Raw genomic sequence first — 22,705 nt, forward strand, 5'->3', positions numbered from 1 at the left:
ATACTTTTTATGAAGATGCTGATTAATATTCTCAAAGATTATGAACATAATTATTTTAGATATAATTACAGAGACATTTCTCTAAAGTCTGAAGAAACAAAGTATTTCTTGTGCAACTGAAAGTAAATTTCTCATAAAGATTAAGAATATTTTTTGAGGGTTTGTTTCTCTCCTAATTAAACTTGTATAGATATCCGTGTTTATTCTTAAGAAGATCAAAAACTGAAACAGGATGTTTTGTAAAGATTATGTTATGTGCAAAAAATAATTTCCCAAGTGTTACGGATGATGATACGTAGATAACTTTTTTTTATCCACAGCTCCAAGAAAACTTAGTGCCCCTCATGTTGAAGGAATAAACAGCACAACAGTAAAGATAATTTGGAATGAACCTGAAGAGCTTAATGGGCCTTCTCCCATCTACCAGGTGGAGAGGATGGATTCATCTTTAGCTGCAATGAGTATAGAAGTAACAAAAGGGATCCGTTTCCCAGGAAATGGGTACTACAGATTTGCAAGTTCCACTCTCCCCACCAATACCTACTTTACAGGTAAATGAGATTAAATTACTTAGAAAACGTAGTAATTGTACTCTGCATTTGTTTCACCATTTAATATCATGTTCTATAAAACTTCTTTGTTAGAGTTGGTAGGTTCTAATTAGTGTAATGATTAGTGATGTATGGGCTGATTTGATTCTCACTTAAAAAGCCTGTGGATGTGGGATTTTTTCTTTACATCTTCTTTGGACAGAGAGATGTACATAACAGTGAATGTTGCTGCATGTTTGACTTGTTTCTGAGTTGTAAATTCTTCTGGGATAAAAACTTTTTAATTAATTTGCTGTGAGTGCTAAGATGTGTTTTATTTGGTACCTTTTCGAGGATTCCTGGGGCTGCATAAGCACTGAAAAAGCTCTGTCTTCCAGGTTCAGAGATTTGTGTTGTGATCCTGTTTGTTTTGTTAAGGAAAGAAAAAAGCCTGCCGCTCTGACAGAATTCCACTGTTTCTGGGCCTTTGGATGTTCTCTTTTTTTCTTGATTAGTGACTTAACTTTGGAACCAGGAAATTTTCAGATGGAAGCAGACCTATGTCCTACTTCTGTGATTCTCATCATTTGCTGATGCCTTCGCTTCTGGGATAAAGCAAAGATATACACAATATGTTTTTTGCAAAAATGAATCTGGTTGCATGTTTGAGATGTTGTAGAGGTCTGTAAGTGAAATCTTGTATTCGTGTTCATGAAGTATGAGTGTTTAAAAGAAGAAACAGCAGAGCTGAAGACTTAAGAAAAAGTATACAAAAGGTCTGTGTGTGTGTGTGTATATTTATCTCAGGTCATGAAAATGATAGCAGGAAGGGGAAATCCAAAAGGAATCTGGGTAACTGTAAGAGCAAGCATTAACTAGCACACTGCTGGTGGAGGGCCACACCAGTGGCAATGACACAACTTAACCTGGTACTAAGCCTTGTTTGTTAAGAGAGAGAAGGGCTGCAAAAATCATGCAGCACTTTTGACACACAAAAGAACGCTGGAGCTTTGGAGAGCACTCAACTGACATTCCTTGTCTTCAGGGTCACCACAGGTAATTCTGGCAAGGATGTTTGAGCACTCAGTACTTGCAAGTGCGTATGTGCAAATTCAGGTTTTGTTTAAAACAGAAATCAGCTTCTTGCCTCTCTATGATCACTCGGTGAATCTGACTTAAAAAAACAAAGTTGAAGATGCCTTCATATTTTTTTCTAGCTAGGTGCTTACTTGACTGATAAATAATAATAATAAGTGATAATGTGTTAGTTAAATATTGACACCATGTTGACTGGCACAACCTGTCTCTGTGCAGGAATCTGTAGGAACAGCTGTTGGACTCCTTTCCTCATCCAAATTGCTCAACGGTTTTCCTGACATCAGTTTGCACCCTTTACTATATATTAGAAAAAACCCCTTTGATATGTTTCTTCTGTTGTCAGTTGCGTCTATTTGTAACCAAGCAAGCCCAACAGCTATCTCCCCAAGTGTCGATTCACTCTGGGGTTTAGTTATGCTCCATAAGCTGAGACTGATGCCTCGAGTAAAGTTTATTGTGATGGCTGAGATGATTTGAGAGAGTTTGGACAGGCAGGTTGGGAGATGTTAAAATAAAGCTCCCTCTATATTGGCAGCTGATGGCTGATAACGCTGTATGGATAAATATAATTTATCATAGCTTTGGATTGGGATCTTTCTCTTCTACCAGCTATTAGTCAAGAGTATTTGGAGACAACCTAGAACTAAAACACACTAGGCAATTTGTCAAGACATCTGCTAGTAATGACTGACAATCAGATTAAATCAGTCTATGTTTGGTACCTGAAAATGTGTATCTCAGGTTTGGCAACTCAATAAAGATTTTGAGAAATATAAATCTGGGTTTTTCGAAGTAGGTCATCTGTCCTTCTTCCAAAACATGATGGAGGGGAAAATGATAGCAAATCCAGGAGAGTTTAGAAAGACAGACACTTAAGTGGATGAAAAATATTCTCCTACTGCACTCTGCAGTTGTTTCGTTGTTGAGACCCTCTCTTATTACCCATTTCTGAAGACAAGCAGTTGGCAATTGTGCTTTATGGATGGAACAGCTTTAGTGTGCATGCAGCTGTGTACATTTTTGACACAAAAGTGTGCCAGCTTGTATATGTCAGTCAGCAGACAGATACTTCTCAGTGCGTCTGGGATCTCCCACTGTTAATCTAGAAAAAGATTGATCAGTTTATTCATTGCTAATAAATGCAGTTGTCCTCACTATCTCCCTGGCTGGTCTTACAGTCCAAGGTGCAAGTAATAGGGGCAGATGTATTTTCTGGGAAATTTTCCAAATTCATCTTTAAAAAAAAAAAAGAGTTACTCAATAAACACCAGCTACACTAAGCTTTGTCCTGTCTGTAACACAGCCTCCAGCTGCACAGGAAGATGTGTTCTGAGTACACATTAGATGAGAGGAAATCAGGTAACAATTTTTTTTTCTGCTGTTACTGTCCACATGCAACTTTTCAGCTCTTCAAACTGTGAAGAAGTGTTTTAGCCATGAATAATATCATTTCCCAAATGATGCAGACTTGAGTTTTAGTACCTATTTGCATTCCTTGAAGTTCTTAGATACAACAGCATTCATTGTATCTATCAAAATACCACAAGGCAAAGGAGAGCTGTTAGTGTTCTTGTTTGGTGTTTATTTTCATATCTTCCCCATGAGACAACAGAGTGGTGTGATTCTGATTTAACATATGGGGAGCTGAAGTTCAGATTTTTCTTAATGTGGGACTTGATACTTAAAAGGACCTTTAGAAAGGGCTAGAAGGTTTTACAAATTATTTATTTTGTGTGGTTTGCTTTTATTGGTCCAGCTTGTGTGCTGTGGCTGAGAGTCTGGGGTCAGAATGCTGCAGTACCACTGTTGTGTTTGCCCTTCTGGTTCTCTTGTCATCAAGAGAAGTAATGTCTATTTTATACAGGGGGTAGACAGGAAAGCTTGGAGGTCAGACGTCATTCCTCTTGGATGCTACTTGTTTTAAAAGAAAATTATTCATGTAATATTGATCAAAATGCAGTCTACTCTGAAGAAAGTTTTGTGTTTGGCCTTGTTTGAATCCAAGTTTTCTGAAATAGGATAATACACTTAAAAAGAAGTATGTCTTGCCTGGACTACGTAATCTTTGCTAACCTCTACATGATGCGTATTCAGCTCTGTAATAATTAGACAATAACTGTATGAGGTAAGATGTTAATATATTAGGCATTACAAGAAGAACTTTTTTTTACAATGACATTTTTAGTGTTGTAAAGTGGTCTTAAAAATGTGTATTTAAAAAAAAATATATATCTGTGCTAGTGTTTTTACTGCCAGGTTCTGGCTCGGATACACAGACATTTCTCAGAGTGGAGAATCTTTCCAGTAACGATGTTTCTTAATGAGTTTGCCATGGAACACTGCACAGGCATCGTTTACATTTGTTCTGAGCAGAAGTGCTGAGAATGGCTGTGGTCATTCAGTGTTGGTCTCCCCATGGCTCTTCATCACAGTGGACTCTCTCTGCAGCAGTGTAAAACAAATTCCACTCTGCAGGATCTTGAGCAAACATCTGATCGTTAGTCAAAGAAGGTAGATACTTTCATTAGTTTGTGCAGCCAAATAAACAGGCCTTTTCCAGCATCCCAACAAAACTTTATGGGATGCATTAAGACTGAATACCAAGACAATGAACAGGATTAGAGGCCTTAAAACAGTAAAGGGGAGAGGCGAAAGAAAATGGTGTAGTTTAGAAAAATGAAGACTAAAAGAAGACACGATAATGGTGTTGAAATATATAAAGATATGTAGTTTAAAAGAAGAGAATGAACTTCTTGTGTTTACTCTGAGTAAAGCAGCAGTGTGCTCATAATAAGCTTAAAATACAGCAAGGTAGATTGTCTTTTTTTTCTAAAAGATTCAGGCTAGTTGAGCAAAAGAATTCATTGTTGTTAGAAGAAATGAAAGCTCTGACGCTGCAGATTTTAAAGAACAGTTGGATGAGCATTTGTCAGGAATAACCGGGGTAAAATTGATTTGCTTTGGAGTAAGTGGATTGTTTTTGTGACCTCTAAGAATGTTTTCCAAACATATATCCTATTATAAGCTCTGACTAACCCAATGAGACTAGGAAAGATGTTCATTTCACCAAATAACTTTTAGTAGGAAAGAGCTGCCTTTTTTTTTTCTGATTGACAATTTTCTGTATAGAGGGAAGGTTGCATGACTAGAACAAGTTTTCCTTCTATTTTATTTTTCTCCTCTAGATATTTTCCAGCATTTCTTTTTAAAACTATTGATTTGAGATGGTTAGAAATGAATTTTAATCACTGATTCAGAATAATGTAATAATTTAGTGTTGAAGAGAAATCATCTAGTCTTCTTGCTCATATTGAGTCCAGCTAGACCTTTTTAGGCCTTTCTCTGCTTGATTTTTCTCTCCATATGTAGCTAAGTATGTTTGCAAATACTGTTCCAGTTTCCAGTTTGACCCGTCTTTTGGTTTACTTTTCTCTCTTATACCTACACAAAATTTGCTGTGTATGAACTTGTGTCCATTGCGTCTTGCTCTGTCACTATAGAGGTCCAAGAAAGTGGGGCTCAGTCTTCTTTATATCCTTCAGGGAGGTAATTGAAGAAGGCAGTCGTTTCCTCCATCCTTCCATGCTTGAGACTGAACAAACCCTACTGTCTCAGCCTCTTGTTGAATGTCATGTACTTTGGCCCCCTGACTATCTTGGTACCACTCCACGGGATTTGTTCCCGTCTGCAAGTACCTTTTGTATTTTTCTGTTTGTTTGTTTTTGTTTGTTTTTTTGTTTTTCTTTTTTTTTTGTGCCAGAGTACCCAAAACTGCACTATAGGACTTGCATTTGCCTCTGCTGGATTTCACAAGGTTTCTGTCAGTCCATTTCTCCAGCCTGCTAAGGTTTCTCTGTGTGCAGTGTATCCATTGCAGCCCTCAATTTTATTCTTTTAATTGCATCCAAACTTTTTGACAGCACACTCCATCCCATCGCCTGGGATCCATTTTAATGAATAGAGCTGTTAAACAGAATTGGTCCCAGTACCAGTTTCTTGTAAATGCTGCCCACTGGGCTTTGTGCCACTTGTCACAAGCCTTTGAGTCCTGCTGCTTAGCCAATTTTTTACTCGCTTTTATAGTCCACCTGTGGTCCATCTATTTCTCTGGATTGATGGCCAGGATTCCCTGATCTATGGACATAACTTTATGGCAAATGTTTGCTTCAGCCTTATACTAAAAAGATGGTGAGAAAGGAAGAGGAGGAGAGAAATCTGACCTTTTTGCTTAGCTTGGCTTTATGTATTCTTTGTTTCTCTGCTGGCATTTTTCCTTTCATAGCTTTTGAAGAATCAGCCATTTTTATTTCATTACATTGAACTGAAGAAAATAAACAAGATTTTCTGAGGGAGAAACTATTACAAAAGAAATTCTTACTCCAAGCTTTTGAATACTCTGAGAGAAACAAAGCCCATTTGTTTTGAGGACTTGAAGAACATACTTTTTGTCAGGGAACTTTTAATATTGCCAATCATTTTCCTGACTTCTATATTAAATTATACACTAAAAAGCTCTTGGTGAACTCGCATTTTGTTGTGTCCTTTCTGTCTAGGTTGTTGCCACAGGACTTGTCCTTAGAAATTCTTTTAATTTTTATGTCAACTTCTTACATTTTCTCCTCTTGTCTTCATAAAAGAATGATTTGAACCCACATCTTCATTTCTGTGAAAGAAAGATAAAGATCTTCTGTATCACCGTCAAGTGGCTGGCTTCAGTAAGAAGGAGAACCATCCTTTTTTCTGCCTAAGAACTGTTTGCACAGAGATTTTAGGTAGAATTTTATCTTAGTACTTAAAATGAATTCACAGTTTCATCTTGAAAAACACATTCCTTCCTTTCTTCCTTTTGAATCCCAAGAAGCCTGAAGATAGGGAGTGAGAGAGGACCTGCATATAGAGAAAAAGGAGTGATCCAGCACAACAAAGTGAATTCTGCTGCTTTATGAACAAAACAACTTAAAACATTTTTGAACATGCACAACAGGGACTTAGGCAACAAATAAGCCAAGCTGATGCTGACCTTGCCAGTGTTACAGGGGAAATATTTTCACTAAGATGAACTGGTTTTTTAGGCACCGACATACTTTCTATCAGTATGAAGTAGCTGCTTTTTCTTTCTCTTTTTTTTTTTCCAATTGTAGCTACTACAGAGAAGAAGAAGAAGAAAAGAATCTCACCTTGTGTATTATTTTTCAGATTTACCTCTTGTACTGTAACAGATCAACTATGCAGCACAAGCTTTGGCATACAAGCACAGTTTGGCTTTTTTTTTTCTGCATCATCTTGGCTTTAGTGCCAAAGTAGATTTTTGCCAGTGTTGTGTGACATTCTGCACTGCATGGTTGTCGCGGGTTCGGTTTGTAACCGGGCGGAAACACCAATTTAGTGTAGTGGTTTGGTCCAAAATACTCATTACTGTTTATCTGCTGTGAGATAAGAATTAGGAGAAATGCAAAACAGGCACCAAACTTGAAAGAATATAAAGAAGTTTATTAACAGACCTAAAAGAAGAAAAAAAAATTATACCACCTTCAGAACTCTCCTCCTCCCCCCACCTTCCTCCCTTCTCCCACTGACAATGTGAAAAGACAACCCTTAAGATGTTCAGTCTGTTTACCACTTCCATAATAACCTTGTTCAGTCCATTTAGAAAGAGAAGTCTCTTCTTGCTCATGCTATGAAAACAGTATCACAGCGAGACAGCCGCCCACTTCCAAATATTGTTCAGTCCATTTAGGAAGAGGAGTCTCTCTGCCTGCGTGTGAGTCCTTTCCCCCGACTTGCAGCTTTTCCCGCAACTGCTTTCGAGGGTCCACTCTTGAAGTTTTTTGGGGTACAATTTTAAGGTTGAGCCGTTCAGAAACAAAAACAGAGGCCCTTCTCCTTCCCTGGGAGCAAAGGGTCTTCATCATCTTCATCGTTAGGACTATCTCTGGGAGCATCTCTAGGGACTGAAGTTTTCTCCTTTCCCATTTGGAGCAAAAGTCCTCATCTGGTTCATCTCTAGGGACTGAGGTTTTCTCCTTTCCCATTTGGAGCAAAAGTCCTCATCTGGTCCATCTCTCCCTGTCCAAACTTCTCATGAAATTACAGCTGCGTCAGCATCTGCCTATCTCAACGCAGGTGCTTCTGCTCACGAGTTGAACACTCCACCCCCCATATCTTCATGAAATTACAACAGGATACTCTGCTATATCATAGCTTCACAACAGAATTTCAGCTTTAAGCATCTCCTCTCTCTCTTCCCTCAGGTTTTCAGCTCTTCACAGCAATAAAAAGGGTTAATCTCACCTCGGCCTTGCAGCTTTGCAGCTGGAATGTTGAATGTTTCTTATCGCAGTGGAGAGGGGGGAGAGCGGAGCCGCTCCGGCTGCCCACGGCAAGGCAGTGGGGGGGGGTTCCACGGCTGGAACAGGTCCATCGGCTCCAGGATGGCCATGGCCCGGCCCGGCCTGGCCCAAGCAGGGCCCGGCCGGGCCCACTGGGCCCTGCTCGGGCCCCGCAGCCACCTGTCCAAGCGCCGGAAACGAGAGAGAGCTTGGAGGGGGAATTTGCCTATTCTTAAATGTGGATCACAGAGGTGATCACAACTTTAAGTGGCTTAGAGAATTGTCCATATTCAAACTGGCCAGCTGATAGGTTCTATCAGTTCCCAGAGGAAACTGTAAGCACCCCTTAGCAAGGATGTCCCTTCCAGGACTATGCTTGCTAACCTATGACAATGGTTAAAACCCATTTTTTCTGCTTGTGCATGGTAAGTTTTAGAGCACACAGTAGTGCTGTACAATGGACGTTGTAAAAGCAGGAGCTTTCCCATTGTTATATCAAGCTGCCAGTGGAAAGGCCCCTTCCTAGACTAGATCAGAGTTTCAGCTGTCTGTGCAAAACCAGTTAATTGGGTCTTTTGATTATCACAAACACACTACTTTTGAAAAGAGCAGTTCTTCCCCTTTTGTCACAACTCTAGCTGGGCTTTCTCTAATTTTGTGCAAACATGATTCACTATTTTGGAATGTAGAAGCATTCTCTCTGCAGATGTCAAGCCTAAGAATTAGCAGAAGAAACTGTCACGGAAGTGCTGTGTTTTGCTTCAGGCATGACGTCTTCTGGGATTCCTTTTGTGCTTGTGCACTGCTAAAAAAAGGTGCAAGGCGGAGGGAGATTTAGGGAAATAAAAGTTGCTGAAACTAGCAAACAAAATGAAAAAGCTGTAAGATAAAAATGACACAAAGGCATCATGTTTATTTAATAAAAAAAAAAAAAAAGGAGGCAGTGGAAGGTACCAAGCATCTCTTGAAAGCTTAGCGTGACAGAGATCCATGTACTCTGTGTTAAATGGAGGTGGATTTCACTTCAGTTAAAGCAAATAGTACAGATCAAAGAAAGAATTTGAGGCAGGTTTGAACATAGAAAAGAGTAGTTCAATGGGTGGTCACCTTTTAGAGTGAGTGTGTGAATGCTTCTGGAAATTCTCAAACTCAAATGCCTGATAGTGCAGAGATATGTGAAGGAAAAGTGACTGTTTCTAATGGTTTTCATTTGCTAGAGCAATTGTGGGTCTTCCATACCAGTACTTCAGTACTTTATAAGATTTTTGTGAGATTCTTATGTGCTGGTATAATAAACTTACAACCCAAAGTACTTTTTCGAAGAGGGATTTGATGAGAAATAATAGCCAAGAAGACAAAGATCATCTGCTCCAACCTTTCTTGGCAAAAGCGTAGTCTAGACATGATGACCCAGTATGCTGTCCAGTATCTGAATCTTAAGCTCCCAGAGTTGGGGAATCCACCACTTCTTGGAAACATTATTCCAATGGCTGGCTCATTGTGAAGTGTTTCATCTTGTGTCCAGTTGGATTCTCCCCAGGAGTAACTTGAATCCATGTAACTCCTTGTAAAAAGGGACTCCAGCTTCCTTGGAGCCACTCTTTTAAATACTGGTGATGCCTTGAGAGGCCACCTAAAAACAAAGATTGGACAAGAATAAGGGAATAAAGGCAGATACTTATTTGAAGGGCTTTCAGAGGTACACCCTGGGGAGCCAGAGGATACTGCCAAGATGGACCCCAAGATGGATGATGGGTCACGAGTTCGTCACATTTTTATAAGTTTGGTTCATTTGCATATCAGCATAAATTCTCCAATTAAAGCTTCAGTTAATGATGTAATTTTCCCAAGCTTGCCCCCCTTTTAGATGCTGGTTTACACATTTTGGGCCTAGGACAGTCTGAGTGTCCTTGGAGAGCAGGCCTGGAGAGGCTTTGTTATGTCTACCTAGCATGAGAGAGCAGGAGTTAACAGGCTACAGGAAACTTCAGAGTTACACGCTAGGCAGTACAGGGTTTGAAAAATATGAAAGTTAAAACCTAAGGCATCACTGGAACATAGTGATAAGGTCTCTCCTGATCCTTCTTTTCTCAAGGCTGAACAAATCCAGTTTTCTCAGCCTTTCCTCACATGACAGACTACCCAATCCATCCTTTGATCATCTTTGTGGCCCTTCTCCAGACTCTCTTCAGCCTGTCCACATCTTTTTTGCACAGCAGGGTCCAAAACTGAACATAGTGTTCCAGGTGTGGCCTTTCAAGCACTGAGTAGAGGAGAATAATGACTTCTTCATCTCTGCTGGAGATGTCCTTGTTGATGCAATCCAGCATCCTGTTGGCTTTGTTTGCCACAGCAGCACACTGCCCACTCATATTGAGTTGCTTGTCCCCAAGATCCCCAGGTCCTTTTCCACAGAGCTTCTCCCCAGCTGGGTATATCCCAACCTGTGCTGCATTCCTGGTTTATGTTTTCCCAGATGCAAGACCTTTTATTTGTCTTTGTTGAAATTCATAAGGTTCTTGTTAGCCCATTCTTTCAGTCTATCCATGTCTTCCTGCAGGGTGCCTCTCCCCTCCAAAGTGTCCAGTTCCACTCAGCATGGTGTCATCATCACGTCTCATCAAGGTACACTTGATCCCATCATCCAGATTAGGAAGATATTAAACAGCTTTTGGCTCAGTATTGGTCTCTGAGTGACCCCTCTTGTGACACAGATTGCCAGTTTGAAAAGGAGCTATTTACCACTCTCCTCTGGGTGCTGCCTGACAGCCAGTTGCCACCCACCCCACAGACCACTTGTCTGGACCATCACACATCAGGCTCTCTAGGAGGGGGAAGTGGCAAATTGTATAGAAAGCCTTGGTGAAATTAAGGTAGAAAATGTCCACTGCTTGCCCCACATCTGCTGAGGAAGTTACTTTGCTGTAGAATGCAGTCAGGTTGGTCATGCACAATTTGCCCTTGGTGAATCCGTGCTGACTTTTCCCAGTTGTGTTTCATCTTACATGTGGTAGCTCCCAGGAAGGTTCATTCCATAACTTTGCCAGGTACTAAAGTAAGACTGATGGGCCAGTAATTTTCTGCATCATCCTTTAAGCCCTTCTCATAGATGGGAGTGACATTAGCCTTCCTCCAGTCTTCTGTGTTTTCCCTCAATCTCCACAGCTTCTGGAAGATTGTGGAGACTGACCTTGCAGCCATGTCAACAAGCTCTTGGAACACTCTCAAGTGGATATTCTCAGGCCCCATCAATTTGTAGAGTCCAAGCTCATGTAAAAATTCTCCCTTTACTGATGGTGAGCCTAAGTTTGCATCAACCTTGATTTTTGTGCTGGTGAAGATGAGGGGGAAGAAAGTGTTTCACCATTGTTAGTGACTAATTCACCTCTCCTGCTTAACAGAGGGCCATAATTTTCCTTCTTATTTTGTGGAAAGTTTTCAACAAGGTTTCAGGAAAGAGACAATTACCACTGTAATTCACTGGAGAGATACTTGAAGTGAAATTAATGCTTTCTGGTACATGCCTGGCCCTTATTTAGATTATTTCTATAATGGGTTATTTAGTCCAATGACTTCAGACATTGTGTTTGACTAATACTAAGCTTTTAAATTATTTCTGCTTTTAAGATATGAATTCCTTCCCATATTGTTTTTAAAGGGTGAAGATGTAACTACTGAATTACGTATTGACTGAAGTGTGTGAGGTGTCATGCATTGATTATGATTGCATTGTGAATTTGATCAGGAAATTTTCATAATAATAATATAAGGAAGCTTTTCACCTTCTAATTGATTTTCAGGGTGATTAAATTAAGACCTTGTCTAAGTACGGCTGTCCTTATCAATTACTGGCAGAATAGAGAAATTAAAGGATTAAAAATTTACGTGTGTTAAGATTCAGTATTTAAGGTCTAAAATCAATCAGATCATAGACTGGATAATTCCATTATAGCAAAACTATCATTCAGGATTAGAATGTGGTAATTTGGAGAGAAAAAAAAGCTGTCTGCACTAGTACATATGGGAAAAATTAAGTTTGCAAAATTAAGCACCTAGAGCTTAAGAAATGGAGTTAAAGTAGGTAGCATGAACTTCATTCAGCTGTGTTATATTTATATGTTATGATGGCATATAACCAGTTGATTAAAAACTGTCTTTCCATAGGTTCTGTGTATGATATGGACCAGCTGTTGCCTCTTGGTAATCCTTTCTCTTTCTGTTTTTAATATGGCTTTCTGTCTGTCGTACTGTACATGTCTATTCTTAAGTGGATGCAGATTTAATTTTTTTTCCTGTGCTATTTTCACTGGAGTACCAGAGTACTTTGTAATCATTGATGTACGTTTTTAAAACACTTACATTACCAGTTTTATGAATAGGGATTTTGTGTAAAAAAAAAAAAAAAAAAAGATGAATTAATGGTAATTTTGAGTTTTACATAGGTAGGCTCTGAGTTTTCACAGCAGTTCCTGTGTTTAAAGTAGTGTTTCTGCCCAACACCTTTTCAATTAGGAGCACTTAATACTTCCACAGATCTCCATGGGGTGTTTAAATGTGAGCACTCAAGAAAATGAAGAGTGCATAACAAGTGAATAACTCTGAAAAGTTTGACTTAAATGGTTTAGCTCACATTGCATAAGAACTTTGTGGCAGAGGTGGGGACAGATTTCTCCAGAGTGACATTGAACCGCGCTAGCTGTGAAACTGTCCGTTCACTTTTCATACTCCCTCTTTCATTAAACATCCACAGAGCACTACATCAAAAAAGACAGGCTTCTGTGCACAAAATCCTTATTTGCTACATGAATTCTGTTTTAGTTGCTGAACATCATAAAATCCTTGAGGCAGATATCTTATGGGAAATGTGTGTTTGTATAATTGTAGACTATATCGTTATTCATCCTCTATTTGGGTATGCATTAATTTTTTGCAGACAGTTTTGATTTTGCATTTCCTAATTTTTGAGTGTTTACTTTTATCTATGTAATGTGCCCTAAATAGTTATTCTGAACAGTGATTAAAAGAATTCCAGCATGATAGAAGAGTCCCAGACATATCCATCATTTGGAACATTGCTGATAAATACAGATGTCAATGGGCAGAAATCTTTAATATTAATAAAATCTCTGATCTCGACTATTAGGGACATTGACTGGACTAGATGCACATCTGTATGTGAAGGATAGAGTGAATTATTTTCCAGTGTATTGTGTCTACAACAACATGTATTTCAATTGGATTTATAAGGAGAGTTCCTATTAGTGGCTATAGGCTCTCCTCTGCTTCTTTTTTACCTTCCCTCCCTTCTTTTGATTTTTTTTTAACTTTTTGATTATTTTCCCACAGTTTTTGCACTAACCATGATTTATTTCTTGCTTCTCCCTCTTCCACTCTGTTTTTCCCTCCTGGTTTTACCATGGTAATATCCTTGATTGTCTTCCTTCTGTGTTCTTCAAAGTGTTGTCTTCCTTTTTTTTTTATATTGCCTGTCACGAAGTGGCAGAAAATTAAGAAGACAAGACAAAGACTCTTTGCCTTCCTTTCTGCTGTTTAGTGAACCATCAGGATTTGGTGTCCAGGATGAATTTTATGGAAGAGCCTTAGCCCCTAAATTTCTAAGATGCAAAGTCTCCCCGCAAATGTAATTTTTGTTTGGGAATTTAATCACCATCCTCTAGATAACCATCCTGCAAAAAGCTGTTTCCTGACATTGATAAATTTAGACTTCTATTTCTTTTACTTTGGATTGACCATTCTCTAAAAAATTCATATGCCTGATCCATAGAAAGAAGGAATCAAAAATCTTAAAAACTTTTGTTTTTTAAGGTTATGAAAGTGATGTAAATTAATTCTTCAAAGTAATTGTGAAAAGGTATTTGGCATGAAGAAAATATGATTAGAAAAGATTTCTTTTTCTTACTTTTAGAAACAACTTAAAAAACCCAGAATTGTCCACTGACAATTATATTGACAGAGTAACTGCGAAGTTATTGTGCAGTATAATAACTGAGACTCCAGAAAGCAACTGTTAGCATAACCATTCGAATGAACAAACCTGCCAAGTAGGACTGTTCTGGTGTAAGGACCAGTTAGTATAGCGACAGAAATGTCATATACTAAATTACTGGAGAATTCATGATCTTGATAGCAAATTGTTGCATGGCTTTCTTTTCTTTTTAATTAAAAGCTATTCTAGAGAATTATGTACTGTATTTGTTGTAGAAAGATCTCAAAAAGTAGCTATACTCTATCTCTGTATATACCCAAAATGAGATTTGATCTAAAGTAGTTAGATCTGTGCTTACTGACTTAAGATCTATAATACCTTAAATTAATTGGGAGCATAAATGGAGAAGCTGACAACCTGGAACCTTGACTGCTTAAAATTGCTGACCCAATTACTGCTAAGCCCTTTGCTGACATGTTAATATGTCTATTTAAACTGGTAAATCACCGCCATTTCAGTGCGTGCTAGAGTTGGTCCATCGGACGAAGGAAGATGTAAGTTTAATTTAAATAATTATTGACCTATTATGACCTTTTCATTTCATTTGCACTGCTCCTCTCAAGGTAAGCAATTACATTTTTATAGTGTTGGATGGTAATCAATGTACAGGAGCTATCTTTATTGATTTAAGTAAGGCCTTTGATCTGGTGATCACTAACTATTGCTATCTAGACTGGCCCTAACTGTATTGGGTATTACTACTTGGTTTTAAAATAAACAGAATTTAGAATTGTATTAAGATACTGCGACCGAAGTTCTAAAAAAATTGGGAAATCCAAAAGATTTGACTTCAAAAATCTTCCTTAGAAATTGGAAATAGCTTATTTTATGCAACCCATGCAATTTTTTTGAGTTGTAACTAAGTTTAGGTCAGCAATCTGATTTTATCTTTTTTTAATATCAAGTAGATGGTCCTTTTGGAATAGTTTTACTTAGAAAAGTCTGGCATTTAAATTTTTTTAAAATTTACCCCTATTGAACATTTCTGGGAGGAAGGTTTCGTTCATTGGTTGTTAATTTAGTTCTGCCTTATACTGTGAATTGAGTTACAAACTTCTGTTCTTCCATTTGTGGATGGAAAACAATCTGAATTTTATTTTTTTTTAAACCAATGTGCACATTTAGTGAATTTTTAACCAATATTCATGCCAATGTGTAAGGTAAAAAATAATTGAGATATTGGAGCTTAATTACAGTTTGAAAGTGGTACCTGAGTATCTTCCAAAACATACTCAGCTAACTTGTTCTCACTTTTTTTTCCTCAGTCCTCATGTGCCCACTTCTTTTATACCTCTTGCCTAACATTCTTCTGTAGATAGGTTTACTTTCTTTTGTCTCTTCTCTTCTGTTTTAATGTGTAACTTGGGAAAGCCTGACTAGGTCTGGGTTCAAACTGTCTTCAGAAATATGTGAAATTTGTGATAATTTTTGATCTGCTCCTCTAATGAGTTCCAGGCCCTCTATCCTTCTTGCAGAGGCAGTTCAGTCTTGCTCTGGTGAGCCTTGAAACTAACAGCAGTTGTTCAGAGAGGTCACCAACATAATGAAAAGGGCACTCTTGAGATATCTTGAACCACTTCCATGGATGGCCATGAAGATTAATATTGGGACCTTACATTTGACCTAATATTCTATGGAGAGTCCGTGTAGTGAGCAGAGCAAATGGGATGATGTGCTTGTGGCAGAGAGTGTAAATAAAACTGCTGCATTCTCCATTCTTTTCTTTTCGTTTGCCCCATTTTTTTGGATTTTGTATGTAAGCTAAAATATTGCAAGTTGTTGTTGCCTCAGATCGTGAAGGTGGGCGTTGTTGTGCCCAGGTGCATTCCTGAGCAGCAGAAGCATTGTCTCCTTGCTGGTCACAGGTGGGAGGAGGCAGGTTGTTGTCTGCTGCAGTCCCTGCCAGCCTGTGCTGAAGTGGCTGCAGCTTGGTGTTTTGAGCTGTGCTCATGAAGAAGTTGATGATACAGTAGAACTGATAATTAAGCACAGCAATGTGCTCCCCAGTCACCACATTTTGGGATTTCATTATCTGTAAATCCTGTAAAATTGTTAGTTTGAAATATTTTTTTTCTTAGCTTGCATACTGAAAAAGCACTTAATTCTTTCCTATTTGCCCTGTTTTGGTTTTGGGAACCATTCTTTGGTTGTAATTTCAAAATTCTTCTGTCAGCATTCTGTAGTTTCATGTAGTTCCATGTTACTAATAGTTTTAATGGTGCAAGCAGGCAGGACTACAGTTGGCTTCCTCCCAGCATTGTTGTTCAGTCACATAAACTGTTCTTTTCAGTCTGTTGGTCAAAGGCTAAATGAGATGGTGAGTAAAGGTTGGGACTGATCAGCAGGCTTGAAAATTTTACCTTAAGTCTTTATCATGATCTCATTTTAGGACTGCAGGTGTTCACAGTGGAGTGACACCTTTTGCAAGTGTAATCTTTTATCTCTAAATGCTTGTAGCAGCATATTCCAATAAAGCATTTGATTTTAAAATAATGTAGATACCAAAATAAATATAATCCCTGTCTGCCAACATGGCTAAGGACTAAAAATAAAAATGAGTCAATGCTGGGACAGCTAATTTTATGTTGGGTAAAATTATGGGGATTTTTTCTCCTCTGTGGGGAAAAAAAAAGTTAAATTCCTTGGAACTGTGATAAACCTTCAAGTCAAAAAGGACATTTACTTGTCTTTTGTGCTGCTATGAAGGTTCTTTTTTTTTTTTCCCCTGAAGAACCTGCCAGACAGAGGTCTCTTTCCCCATCAGGAGAATTTTTTGTCCTGTTCGACATCATCTCTCTATGCTGTTCCACCTTCTTTGGGAGTACTGTGCCAAAGCTAAAAGACAATATGAAAGCTTTAAATATTTCTTGTATAGCAATGGCTTCACACTTGGTGTTTCACACAGCTGTAAATCTCGTATCAGATTATTTTTTAAACTTTTTGTATTAAATAGCTATAAATGATCAAAATGCTATTTTGTTTTGCCCACTTATACTATGAATATATACCAATATGAAACAACATGTTCTTCTAAACAACCCTAACGTCGTATGTGCTCCTTTGGCCCCCCATTTTACTGCATGGTGTTTTTCAGATTTCAGGAGGGGGGGGTTGAGATAAAAGATGTCACCTGCTTTTGGTACAGCACTAGTTATATGATAGGTATTTAATATCAATGATTAAAAAAACCAGATTGCCATATTTCAAATTAAAAATATTGAAACAGGTCATATCCTAGATCTGTATAATCTTAGCACTACACTTGCTAGTCTGAATTTCTGTCTTCCCAAAAAAGTTCAACCAGCTTTCATAGAGTGACAGACCGTTCACCATTCCCTAATATGCATTGTAGATGGCAGATGCCAGAGTCTTTGTCATTGTGCCCCAAGGATAAGGCACTCTGCCCGAAGATATTAGATCAGCCAATTCTATCTGTGTGTATAAAGCTGGAATTTTTATTTTCTCAAGTTTTCCAGGTAGCCAGAGTAAGGTCTGTAGTTATTTTTTTTTTTTGTATTTGTGTTTGACTAGTGGGATATTAATAATATGAAGTTATTTTCGGTGGTTGTACTACGTTGCAATATATTTTTAACTGATCATATACAGTCTGCAGGAAAAAGGGGAAGCATAAGCAAAGAAAAAGTCTCTTGGTCCATCGGGTAAATTTTCAGAACAATATATGAGCATTTAGTCACGCAAGTCCCATTAATGTTAATGGTCCCAAGCTTTCTTTTATTCATCACAGCGCTGATTGCACTTGGTCAGCTCTTTATCAGTTTGAAATATTGACAGTGGGAGGAGGCGTTCCCTTAGCCAGGCCTGACTGTTGCAGTGCTCTTTTAACTTAGTCATCCTGCAAATGCTCCTATAAATGGATTTATTTCAGCAGATCCAAAATACGTCAACCAGATCACCTTACCCTGGTGTTAGCCCCTTTGCGTTGGCTTCAATTTGCAAGAGCATTGATTTTAAACATTGATCATTACTTATATAGTACTCTATGGTTTTGCACCATCCTATTTATTAAACTAACCTGTTACACGTGCTGCTGTTAGAGTCCTATCTTCATCTTGCTCATAAGTGATTATTTGCTCTCTGTGATTACGATTTAGATTATAAAACAAGGTTATTGCCTGAAAAATGTGACTCCAGATTTCTGCTGTGAAGCTCCACTTTTCCTTAGTGGTCTGTATAGGACAAAGGGTAATGTTTTTTAACTAAAAGAGGGTAGATTTAGACTAGTTGCAAGGAAATTGTTTACAGTGAGGGTGGTGAAACGCCAGCACAGAAGCTGTGGATGCCCCGTCCCTGGAAACATTGAGGGTCAGTTTGGACATGGCTTTGAGGAACCTGATCTCGTTGAAGATGTCCCTGCTCATTGCAGGCGGGGTTTGACAAGGTGACCTTAAAAGGTCTCTTCCAGCCCAAGCCATTATATGATTCAAGATTCTTCCAGTGCTTTCTGCAACTGATAATGTACTTATTATAGTTATCGCAAAAGAGATTTTTCTTTTGTTGGCCATATTCTTATAGAGTGCTTTGGGTTTTTTTATTTATTAGAAAAACAGACTTTAATTGGGGGGAAACTAGGCTTTTGGAGGTCCATGCCTACTACTTTTTAGATATTTTTTTACGTGTTTTCCTCTGCTGTCCTATAGAATCTATGCAATCTGGTCAAGAAAGTAGTTGTAGCACAAAGTATTTTCCAATACTGAGCAAGGTGGCGAACTACAAGATATGTAATATTTTGTGTTATTAAAATATAAAAATATCTTGCTGTTCTATTCTTTAATTCAGAGAGTCATTGTTATTTATACTGATGACACACTCTGCTGCTATGCAGAATGGTATTCTTGCAGAGTTCAGAAAAGAGCATTCTGTCTACCTCAGGGAGGGGAGAAAAAAAAAACCAAACAGAAGAAATAATCTGGTTTTGCCTTATGCTTAGTATCTAAGCCTATCTGCTTAAAATTCTTTGTTCTGATCATGCTTATATGCCTAAATTTGAATCAGTGTTATTCTAGGGTGGCTAGAGTTATAAAACCTGGTACTTGGAGTGGAATGTGTCCTCACATTTTCTCCCGAGTAAAGAAAATAAATAGTTCAATAATAAATAGTATCACTAGTATCACATTTTTATATAGAATTTTTTTTTCTTTTTTTTTTTTCCCCCAGGCTTGGTTATTAATAGTGCTCTTTTATTCTGGTTTACTTTAAAAGTTTCTTGATTTACTAAAAATAAAACTTCACCAGTAGAAGGGTTACCACGAACAGAATGCATCCCTTCTGTAGTAAATAATGGGAATTTTGGTGTAGTGGAGTTTTAGCCCTTGGGGAATTTTATTTTATGCATTTTCAAGTTGTTCAGTGACTTGCTGCAGAGACAGGGAGGGAGGAGGGGGAATCTATTTACACGAATTACAGTCTTTGTTCCCATCAGCCCTCACACTTGGATGAACAAAACGAAGGCTAGACTGAGAGGTGCAACCATCCCAGGTGATATCTTTTTGAGCCAGAAACAAATTATGAAGTGAATTGTAGAACCAGGGTGAAACCTTGTTGGGAACATTCGAGGAGGGTGTGGGCAATAAGTGTTTTTGAGGATGTCTACCACTGAGAAGACTTGTAGAAGGAAGAGAGTGTTTTATCTTGGAATGAAAGTAATCCTTTCCATGGAAGTTTTGGCCCTATTCTGACTGAGTTCCTTTACAAAAGACTTGTACATTTAATTATTATTTTTCAAAGGTTTTGTTCATTCTTTTTAAAAGATGAAGTTTTCTATAAAAGCACTGCTTCTGCACTCCAGCTTTCAAAATTAGGTTTTTATCCCATTTATTTTCTTTCTTTAGTATTCTTTAATATTTCTTTAATCTGTTTTGTATTTTTTCTCTCCCAAATTGTTCCAGTTTAGTGATTGAAATATGCCAATTCAAGCTGCTTATTCCAAACTCATGTTAAATTGTCACGTTAGCTTCATTAATTTTCAAAAAATTAGGGTTTTTCTTTCTAAACTTGGTTATGCTACTGAACTGCATGCGCTAAGGGGGAAAAACGAGTTGAATGGGAATCCTGGGTGAAGCAAAGACTGCATAATTGGTTTTGTGCCAGACCTTCTGCCTTTCACATAGGCAGGAAGGGGCCAGGGAAATGTCAGAGGTGGAAATCAGGGCAGCACAGTACTCCTGCAGAATTGCAAAGTGACCACCAGCTGCAGCCAGCCTGAAATGGCCAGGGCTCAAGGCTGCTTTAAGATGGAAGTACCCAGTTCTCCTGAAATCTTTCTACACCTAAGAGCCTCGGGATTACTTCTGCATGTTTTGGGAGGAAATGCGTGAATAACTCCCAAGCAGTCTCTCCCCAGAGCTCCTACTACGGGACAGGGCTGAACTGGCTGTAAGGCTGCAGCCTTGCCAGTCCAATGCAGCCTTTTTCCAGCAGTTTGGGATGTGGATTACCTGGTGGTCCCCATGGCTGGCAGCATTCCTGCTCTGACCCAGCTGAGGGACTCATGCTGTTCAGGAGCCTTTGCCTCCTCTATGGCTATGCCATTCTGTGCTAGGCACTCCTTGCTACCACAGTTACAGAATTCAGCCTTTTAGAGGCAGTTTCATTTCAATTATTCTTTTTATTTAGTGCTTTAAAGAGCATCTGTAATAGGGGTCTTTACATCGTTAAGGATGAGGTAGTTTTTCCCCATTTCCCTTACACTGCTCTAGCATCATAAGCAAAACTTTAAAATAATAAGTGAGTTAATCAAGCTGGTGTCATCTGAATCCTCAGGCAACACAAGGGACAGGGAAAAAGGTGACTTTTTACAGCACATGAGAAAAGATTGTTGCTTTTCTTTTTTAATATGTGTGTCTTTCTATGAGGCATTGCAAGTGGTAAAGATACAAAAAAGATTACACTGGAAACAAAAGAATATAAAGTCTCATACTTCTTAGTAATGTTGTATGTCCAATCACCCACTTTTTGATTTACATTAATGTATTATACTGTACAAATACAGTACTGTATTTGATATTGCAGTATTGTAATCAATAATGTTTTTTTCTGCTGCAGTAAGTCTTATATATTGAGAGAAAGAAGAAAGAAAAAATGATCAGTGAGTTTTGCAGAAGAGGAGAAATTTCCTTATTGCCATAATTCTGAGTTAGTCATATATTCTGTAATCACTAAAGTTTTCAGCAATAATGTAAAAATCAACACAAAGGCAGTCTACAGCAAAGAGGTCTTTAATTCAAGAATCCCATAAGGAATTAAAATTCTGGAAAGATGACATAGGCTCAATCAATACCTGCCTGAAAATATCATAATATATGGAGGTTAAATGACATCATGCTATGTGAAGAAATTAAAAGAAAGTATTTTCAGTATTGGCCTTATCTCTTTTTATTTAGATAAATAATATTAGTTGAATGTTAAATCTTTACATGTCTGTTTTGTATTAGGAAAAAAAGTTGACAGTAGTCTGCCTTACAGTGTGTTCTCTAATTCGGAATTTAGAGATAAACTTAATTTCCTTTGAGTATTGGTTAGAGGCATGAGAAAATCATGACCTCCTTACCATACATGGAAAAGCACTGAAACACAAACATATATCGCTGCTGGTGCTGTTGTGTGCACCAGTTGGCTTTTATTTGCATCTGGACATGTGGTGAAAATCTCAGCTCACATCCTCCTCTGCGGAGCATCTCCACTACCTGTGTAGGAGGAAGGTGTTATCTCTGTGTTCCATTACTGCCAGCATTATTGTGTACCACCCTGGTTTTCCAGGTAGGTGACTGCACACAGGACAGAGTACCTGGTTATATCTGTCCCCTGAAAGGTGTATTGACCACATTAGCTGGATTGCTGGATATAGTACAGGAGCTTCTCGGTGTTCACTGCATACTGCCAGAGTGCTTTCTTAAAAACCAGAGCAGAGGGAATGTTTGAGTTGTATTTACCACTCTGAAAGTATTTCATACCGTGTGACTATTCAGGTATAGATAAATGTGATTTCATTGCCATGCTAGTTTTGTTTTATGCTTCTGTACGTGTTTAATGCTTACTGTGAGTGCAGGGGTTTGGTTCTTGGGAATACGCCAGACTACAAATTGATGACACAGCCTCCACAGCTGGTTTACTGCACTGGGTCATGTTTTCTATGGCACACTCTGTATAGAAGCTTGGCAGAGCAGAGAATGTTGGTGAATTTGGTGAAAATGACCTTAACATATGATAAATAACATAAAATTCCCTGTTCAGTTGCTGGGCTGTGTATTGGGCCATGGCCTTCCAACAAAGGAAAAGGAAATTATAACAGCAGCTGCTGCTGAAGAACTACTTACAGGTGGTTCTTCCCTCCCTCCCCAGTTCTATTTTCAAACTCATCCAGGGATTGTGAGTGCTGTATCAATGACAACATCTTCCTTCTGTGCACTGGGAAACATTAGGAAGAGTAAGCAGAGATCAGAGATACGCTAAAGTAATTTCTAACAGAAACTTGCTAGGTTTCTTAGCTTCTCATGCCGCACTTGCCTCTGTTTATATATCTAGATATTCTAGATAGTGCATAGTAGTTAACTTTAAAGTTGGCTTTATCCTGTTGACTTTCCTGCCTTGACATGGTCGTTTAAAGACAGCAGGGCCAAGGCTGTCTTTCAGGAGTACAACTAATGGAGGAGGTCAAGGAAGATTGGAGAAGGTCTAAGAAAGGCAGATGGAGCTGGGCGAACAGAACAGTGGAAAAGATGGGT

The 22,705-nt window shown here is 38.5% G+C and overlaps 1 protein-coding gene across 1 annotated transcript in view; it reads left to right on the forward strand.

Moving 5' to 3' along the window:
* USH2A (usherin) overlaps window positions 1-22,705 on the forward strand; it is a 387,802-nt gene that overhangs the window by 97,496 nt on the left and 267,601 nt on the right. Inside the window, 1 exon segment of the mRNA XM_039569529.1 lies at window positions 321-551. Coding sequence (XP_039425463.1) covers window positions 321-551 — 231 coding nt within the window.

The sequence above is a fragment of the Corvus cornix genome, chromosome 3 (assembly GCF_000738735.6).
Source record: "Corvus cornix cornix isolate S_Up_H32 chromosome 3, ASM73873v5, whole genome shotgun sequence".
Taxonomy (NCBI): Eukaryota; Metazoa; Chordata; class Aves; order Passeriformes; family Corvidae; genus Corvus; species Corvus cornix.